The following is an 8,475-nucleotide window of genomic DNA, read 5'->3' on the forward strand; positions in this document are numbered from 1 at the left end:
CTAAGCGATGTGAAAATGTTTTCATCAACAAACGTGTGCAGTGGTTTTAGGGAAGAACTGATTATTACTTTCTTGTTATGACCAATAACTTATAAATGGCTAATAATATACCATTTTGTCTAACTGGTAAAGCTACTACTTATAATATAAATTAATCTTTTTTTGATAAATTAATAAAAATGTAATACTTTGTTTTAAAATGCAGTTAGTCGCAGTGAAACGACAGATCTTTTTTTATATTGTGATGTATATCCAAATGTGATGAATTAATGGATAGAAAAAAACAGTAAAGAAAGTGAATGCATAAAGTTGATCATAAGTGACTGTTACAACGTTTTTAATGTTGTTTTTATTTCAAATTAAATGCTGTTTCTATTCATCAAAGAAGCCTGAAGAAATATATCAAGGTTTCAACAAAAATATTAAGCAGCACAACTGTTTTCAAAATTGATAAGTCTCTTGAGCACCAAGACAGCATATTAAAATGATTTCTTAAGGATCATGTGACTCTGAAGCCTGGAGTAATGGCTGCTGAAAATTTTACTTTGATATCACAGAATAAATTACATTTAAAAAAATATATTAAAGGGGTCCTATTATGCTCTTTTACAAAGTCTTGATTTTGTTTTAGGGGTGTACTAGAACATACTCTCATGCTTGGTGGTTCAAAAAACGCATTATTTTTCACATAATTTACATTATTACAATAACTTTCTCCCATAGGCAGGAATTATTTTAATGATATTCTAATGGGCCGCTTTGTGACATCACAAAACCCGGAAAACAACGCTGTAGTCCAAACGAGCCGTTCGTTGTAGTTCTTGAAAAGGGATTTTTTAAAAACGAAATATCTCTCTTTGGAGTGGACTTTGAGATTTGTAACTTTCTAGATCTTTTTTATGCCCAAACATACACACTACACACTGACTAAAATACAAAAAGTGAAAAAGCATAATAGAACCCCTTTAAAATGGAAAACAGTTATTTTAAATCGTAATAATTTCATTACTGTTTTACTGTATTTTTTATCAAATAAATTCACCCTTGGTGATCATAAGAGACTTTCAAAAACATAAAACAAGTCTTACTGACCCCAAACTTTCGAAATGTAGTGTATGTCTATTCATTTGTCCATTTAAAAAGTGATTTATTAACATTATGTTTGAATAATTAAATGACCTTTTATTCCTTAACTCTTTTATATTGGCTCTTTATCACTCGTAGTGGGCATACTTTGTACCTCCTCTTTTCTATGACTGAAGCTTGTTTTCCATACTTGCAGCTGCCTTGCTAATGTTGTAAAAGTTGAGCACATTATCAACTGATATTTTGCTCTTGTTGTACCTACAGCAGTGCCACTGCCCCCTCACCAGCGGCTGACAGTGAAGGACCTATATGTGGATGGTAAGCCCAATGCTGAGATACTGAAGAACCATTTGATCAAAGAGGGACGTGTGGAGGAGGACGTTGCGCTGCGCATCATAAACGAGGGTGCCAACATCCTAAGGCAGGAGAAGTGCATGCTAGAGGTGGAGGCTCCAATCACTGGTAAGAAAGCAAGAGCATCTTTAGTAGGGCTTGAGGGAGATGACCATCTGTCTTGATTAAAACGCACTTTGTTCTGACTTGTGGTTTTGTTCTGCTGTGGCTGAATCTAGTTCCTAAGAAAAAATGCTCCAAAAAAGGTGTTTTTTCCCTCATGGAAACTTCATGCAACATTTCAAATATTCATTATTACACTTCATTGGCATCAGTGTGTGTACCTTCAGCCAACAATAAAATAATAAATCATAAAACGATTGGTTTGGTTGATAAGTAACCTTTCAAGTAGGCCCATACTCCATCTGTGAAAACCGTTTTCAACAGGCACACCATATTGGCATTGCTGTTGAGTTCTTTGCAGAGATTACCTGATTTAGTATTACAAACTGTCACTGGAGAATCAGCTGCGGCAAACTCATTTGGAGATGCTGTCTGCAGATCAGTGGAGCACAACACAGGAAACAGTCACAGATCCTGCAGCGGAATGTGTTCAGTGATGCTTCAGTGGACACTAGGAGGGATGTGCAAAAACCAATCAACTAAATGGAGGGTTGCCTGAATGGCAAGTCAGCTAATTTGCTCTAAAGGAAGACTTTCATATTATGTCTGGTTTTGAGTGCACCTGACCCTGATTGAATTAAGCCACTTTCCTGTCTACATTCAACTTTACTATTAAAAAAATTAGGGATGCGTGATTTTAGGGTTGCAGCTTTTAAATTGATTTTTAATTGATCGATTGATTTTCTATCAGTCGGGCAATATTGGATATTTAATGTGCATGCTCATTTCCCCTATAAACCTTTGTTGTCATCTAAAGCTTACTTAAAGTTAATTTTTAAAAACACTAATAATTTAAGAACACTGTTAAATGTAATTTTAGCCAATTTTGAAAAGAATATCTGTTTTTTCTAGTGCTGTCAAATCGATTAATCGCAATTAATCGCATCCGAAATAAAAGTTTGTATTTACATAATATATGTGTGTGTACTGTGTATATTTATATGTATACACATACATATTTAAGAAATATATGTAATATATATTATATTTATGTATAATATAAATCTATTGAATTTATATTATGTATAATATAAATATTATATTACTGTATGTATAATATACATTTATATTATGTATAATATAAATATGTATACATTTAATATTTCTTAAATATATACATGTATGTGTGTGTATTTAAATATACACAGTACACACACATATATTATGTAAACACAACTTTTATTTTGGATGTGATTAATCATGATTAATCGATTTGACAGCACTAGTTTTTTCATACTACATATACTTTTCATTCTTTTCATACTGTAAATTTGTATTGCCTAAATTCACTTGTCGATAATTGTAGTAGTAATCATTTTAAATTCATGACGAATGTAAACTTTTTAAAGAAGGTTTTACTGTGCACATTGGTTTTACGAGCACACTAATTAAAGACGCTAAAATATATTTTAAAAAAGTTACGTCTAGGTTATATAAACCAGTCGACCTCAATAATTGCTTATTTAGATGTTAGAAAATTAGTCAACCATTTTGATCATCTCTAATCACTCTGGTTTATGAGAAATTGCATAATAGTAAATTAGTTATGGGCTTTTGCTTCTTTTATTTGACAGATAGATAGGTAGATAGAAGAGAGTGACAGGAAATTGTATAATGGGAATTTACAGATTATACACAAGAATCTGCATCGTATCTGGGTAATCTTAAATTCAGATGGGCCTTATCAGTGACAAACAGAGCCTGTTAAACTTACTCAATTATTTGATGAAGATGTTGTGCTTCAAGGTTTAATTCTTCGAGCTGTTGTGTGCGTCATGCCACAGTATTTTATGATGCAGATGAATTAGAGCTCATCTGTCCTCTATAGATATTGCTGCCTTTGAACACGAATTAATAGATGTCACAAACCCCTCTGGCTCTAGATACAGCCTGTTTTATAAATGGATCCAGCCTCTGTATTTTCAGATATAGTATCGTTGTTGCTAAGTGACAGTGCAGTCTTGTACATGTGGCCGTTGCTGGCTAGATGATGCAGGTAGGATGGATTTATGTGAAGTGTTTGGTCTCCGTCCAGTCCATTATCTCTATGGCATTTGTGTTAAATGTGATGTGATACAAAAAAACTTTTACCGTTTCACTTTGCTTACAATTGCCATTGATTTCAGTATGAGGCAGGCATTAAGTACCATTCACTGAAAGTGATGCATCATGTTAAGCTTTTGTTGTGCTTCCTTTTTACCTGTAGTATGTGGTGACGTTCACGGACAGTTCTTCGACCTCATGAAGCTCTTTGAAGTTGGTGGTTCCCCCGACAACACGCGCTATCTCTTCCTGGGCGATTATGTGGACAGAGGATACTTCAGTATTGAGGTGAGTGCGTGTTCTTCAACTGAAATAATCTACAACAAGAGGACCACATAGAATCTGCACCTGCAGAAATCAGGTTCACAGATTCCCACTGGACACTGAAACCCTGTTATTCAAAGATTTCTACATTTCCACAGTCATTTGTGCATTTATTTATTTATTTTTCAATATTTAGGCTAACATGTTTATGTATTTAGCCACTAATAAATGTGTAGTACACTCAAAGTAGCTTTAACACATTGTTTTTGATTTCTCGCCAATATACTGCCATTCAAAAGCTTTTTTGAATGATTTTAAAAGAAATCTCTTATTCTCACCAAGGCTGCATTTATTTGATCAAAAATACAGTAACAATTCGATTGGGTGCTCAAGAAACAATTCTTATTATTATCACAGTTGACAACAGTTGTGCTGCTTAAAGGTGCACTAAGCAATTTTTGCCAAATTATGTTGATATTTGAAAGCACCAAAACAAACACGCCCATACCCCAACAGGACCTCGCCCCTATTTTGATAACTCCGCCCCTATTTTGATAACTCCGCCCCACACGTACATTCACAATGGCAGCGACGATGGCAGAATCTGCTGTGACTGCCATCCAAGCATATTCAAGCAAAAGCCAACACAGAATAGTTGTGTGAAAAATCAAAATCAACATAACTCACCTATCAAGAAGAAACAAAGCAACCTCTGCGTCCGATTCCAGGCCTTCCCGCTCCTTGAGTTCTCTCAACCGCTGGAAGCTGCTCCAGTATTTACGTGGGTCCTACCTCTTGCCTGATCGTAACCCTTCTTTTTAATGTTTTGTTCCTCTGAAATTTTCCTCTATTTTTATCTGCCATCTCTCGCTATCTATAGTCAATCTGCTAATATCCGTCCTGTGCACTCACTGAGCGCTCTCTTCTCCCTTTCATTACTAGACACGCCCCTTACTGCTGATTGGCTGCGAGTTTGTTTTGGGGCTTGGTCCGACGTTTTTCAAAAATTGCTTAATGCACCTTTAATATTTTTGTTGAAACTGTGATAAGTTTTTGTCACGATTGCTTGATGAACAAAGTTCAAATGAGCAGCATTTATTTAAAATAAAAATCCTTTGTAACCTTCAGAAATAAATGTATTTACTATCACTTTTGATTTAATGTGTCCTTGCTGAATAAAAGTATTCATTTCTTTAAAAAAAAAATCTAATCTTACTGACCTCAAACTTTTGAAAGCTAGTGTGTCAGTGCAGGTTCCATGTGGGCCATTAAGCAAGAGTCTTATTCTGCCTGTCTTGTTCAGTCTATGCACAGTTTACCCTAACCATATCTTTACCCTAACAGCAGTGTTTTTCCTGATACTCTATTATTATAGAGTAGATTAGTATTTAGGGATTTGTGATTGTTCCAGTGGGGATATGTATTTGCATGCAAGGCTGGGTTCATTCTTACTTGGCTGAGAATCTGACATCTTCTCTGAACCATCTGTTAAGGCATTATCACTGGCTACACCGCCACATTACCAACAGTGCATCAACTGCCACACATAAGCACAAAAGAGAGGTAAAGCAGATTATGCCATAATATCTCCAATAAAGATTTGTTGGTCAACAATAGGGCTGAACGATTAATTGCATTTGCGATAATATCGCAATATGAGAAAACGCGATTTTTCAATCGCAGAGGCTGCGATTACACTCGGTCACGTGACACGCGAGAGTAAAGAGGTGTGCAATTTTTGCCAAATTATGTTGATATTTGAAAGCACCAAAACAAACACGCCCATACCCCAACAGGACCTCGCCCCTATTTTGATAACTCCGCCCCTATTTTGATAACTCCGCCCCACACGTACATTCACAATGGCAGCGACGATGGCAGAATCTGCTGTGACTGCCATCCAAGCATATTCAAGCAAAAGCCAACACAGAATAGTTGTGTGAAAAATCAAAATCAACATAACTCACCTATCAAGAAGAAACAAAGCAACCTCTGCGTCCGATTCCAGGCCTTCCCGCTCCTTGAGTTCTCTCAACCGCTGGAAGCTGCTCCAGTATTTACGTGGGTCCTACCTCTTGCCTGATCGTAACCCTTCTTTTTAATGTTTTGTTCCTCTGAAATTTTCCTCTATTTTTATCTGCCATCTCTCGCTATCTATAGTCAATCTGCTAATATCCGTCCTGTGCACTCACTGAGCGCTCTCTTCTCCCTTTCATTACTAGACACGCCCCTTACTGCTGATTGGCTGCGAGTTTGTTTTGGGGCTTGGTCCGACGTTTTTCAAAAATCGCTTAATGCACCTTTAATATTTTTGTTGAAACTGTGATAAGTTTTTGTCACGATTGCTTGATGAACAAAGTTCAAATGAGCAGCATTTATTTAAAATAAAAATCCTTTGTAACCTTCAGAAATAAATGTATTTACTATCACTTTTGATTTAATGTGTCCTTGCTGAATAAAAGTATTCATTTCTTTAAAAAAAAAATCTAATCTTACTGACCTCAAACTTTTGAAAGCTAGTGTGTCAGTGCAGGTTCCATGTGGGCCATTAAGTAAGAGTCTTATTCTGCCTGTCTTGTTCAGTCTATGCACAGTTTACCCTAACCATATCTTTACCCTAACAGCAGTGTTTTTCCTGATACTCTATTATTATAGAGTAGATTAGTATTTAGGGATTTGTGATTGTTCCAGTGGGGATATGTATTTGCATGCAAGGCTGGGTTCATTCTTACTTGGCTGAGAATCTGACATCTTCTCTGAACCATCTGTTAAGGCATTATCACTGGCTACACCGCCACATTACCAACAGTGCATCAACTGCCACACATAAGCACAAAAGAGAGGTAAAGCAGATTATGCCATAATATCTCCAATAAAGATTTGTTGGTCAACAATAGGGCTGAACGATTAATTGCATTTGCGATAATATCGCAATATGAGAAAACGCGATTTTTCAATCGCAGAGGCTGCGATAAATCGCAATTAGATTATTTTCCAAAATCGTTCAGCCCTAGTCAACAATTGCATTTAGTCATGTAGTTTCCAGAATTTGGGGAAACCGTCATCTTTTACATAGTGACAGTGGCTGGTCTGAAAGGATGAGGTATTAGGATTTGCTTTGCCTTGCCTTAACGTTGAGTTAGCATGCCTATGTAACATCGAGCAGATCAAGGAAAAAAAGACCTGAGTTGTAGTAAGGCTGTTCGATTCCAAATTTTTTAGAATCGACTTCTTGATTCCTTATTTCTAGCATCAACACTGGAGTCAATTCTTTAGTGTTGTTTTCGATTCTTTTTCTGTTTTTAAAGAGTGGAGAAACATGTTCACTTAATCATGCTGTGACTACATGATATGAAGGCTTACTTGCTTTTAAACTTCCTTAGTATTCAGTGTTTATTATAAGCACCTATCATGTCGTCATGTAGTCCAGAGCTTAAAATGTTCCCTTGTGAACAGCAGAGCCTGTCAGTTTCACAATTTAAGCTAAATTATGGAGATTGTCAGACTGGTTTATTCTTTTTATATACTTTAGATATCTAGAACAAATTCATGTTTGTGCATCAATGTCCGTATTGTGTGTTTTATGTACAAAAATTTAATGTAGGAAACTTGTCCGAGAGGTGGCAGGGTTTCCGCGGGTGCTTAAAAAGTCTTAAATTTAGTTGTATCAAATTTAAGGCCATAAAAAGTCTTAATTATGATTTCAAGGGGTCTTAAATTTGGGGACAAGAAAGACAAGAATTGCGATTATGGCCTAATGTGACGATTAAATTTCAGAAAGCTGTGAATTTATTAAATAAACATGAACGCTGCATGTTTCAAAGTCAGCTGCTGCGCTGCTTTGTTTACTGCCGTTACCGGGGAAACCGCAGTATTTCTGCCGCTTCAAAAGCGCCTCCTGCTGGACGGGTTGCTGTTTTTGATCATACCAGTGTGAAAATCAACCCATGTTTTTACGCTGCAAACACGCATAGTTGTAAATGTGAACTGGTGGATCAACAAGAAGATAATGCAATATAAAAATATAAACAATTAAGACAGCTAAATAAAATATATTTAATTAATAGTTGATTGATAATAGTTGTTTACATTAATAATTTATAGTTTTCCCTTACGAAAATTAACCATGGTTTTACTATAGTAAAAGTGTAGTAACCATGTTTTTTTTTTTTTTTTTTTAGCATATTGACTACCATTTGTATAACCATAGTTTTACTAAAATATACCATGGTTAAACTATGGTTATTGTCAGTGGTGGAAACCACTCTGTGGCCATCTTTGAAACGCCTCCCGGGCATGCAAGTGCAACTCCTATCTCTTTGAATGGGGAAACATCAAATTCTCCAAAACTGTTTAGTAAGCTTGCGATTAAATTTCATATTTGAAATCACGAAAGAAATCTGACAACAGCTGTGTCATAAATGTTGTTCATTTTGCTCAAATGGCGTTATAAAAAGCTTATTTCTCAGGCTAGACCAGCCAGTGCGCATGCACAGTCCTAAGGCGCACGTCTCAGAACGCTGACTGTTTCTATAGCAACCGGGACTTCTAACGGCAGCTGCAGTG

General features: G+C 36.0%; 1 protein-coding gene across 2 annotated transcripts in view; it reads left to right on the plus strand.

The window, feature by feature from the left end:
- Positions 1–8,475, plus strand: part of LOC107656499 (serine/threonine-protein phosphatase 2B catalytic subunit alpha isoform-like) — a 42,564-nt gene that overhangs the window by 10,280 nt on the left and 23,809 nt on the right. For both annotated transcript variants that reach the window (XM_016444380.1, XM_016444381.1), the window contains exon 3: positions 3,809–3,933. In XM_016444380.1, the coding sequence (XP_016299866.1) occupies positions 3,809–3,933 (125 nt within the window). The remainder of the gene's footprint in view (positions 1–3,808; positions 3,934–8,475) is intronic.

The sequence above is a fragment of the Sinocyclocheilus anshuiensis genome, unplaced genomic scaffold (genome assembly GCF_001515605.1).
Source record: "Sinocyclocheilus anshuiensis isolate Anshui unplaced genomic scaffold, SAMN03320099.WGS_v1.1 scaffold1931, whole genome shotgun sequence".
In the NCBI taxonomy this organism is placed as follows: Eukaryota; Metazoa; Chordata; class Actinopteri; order Cypriniformes; family Cyprinidae; genus Sinocyclocheilus; species Sinocyclocheilus anshuiensis.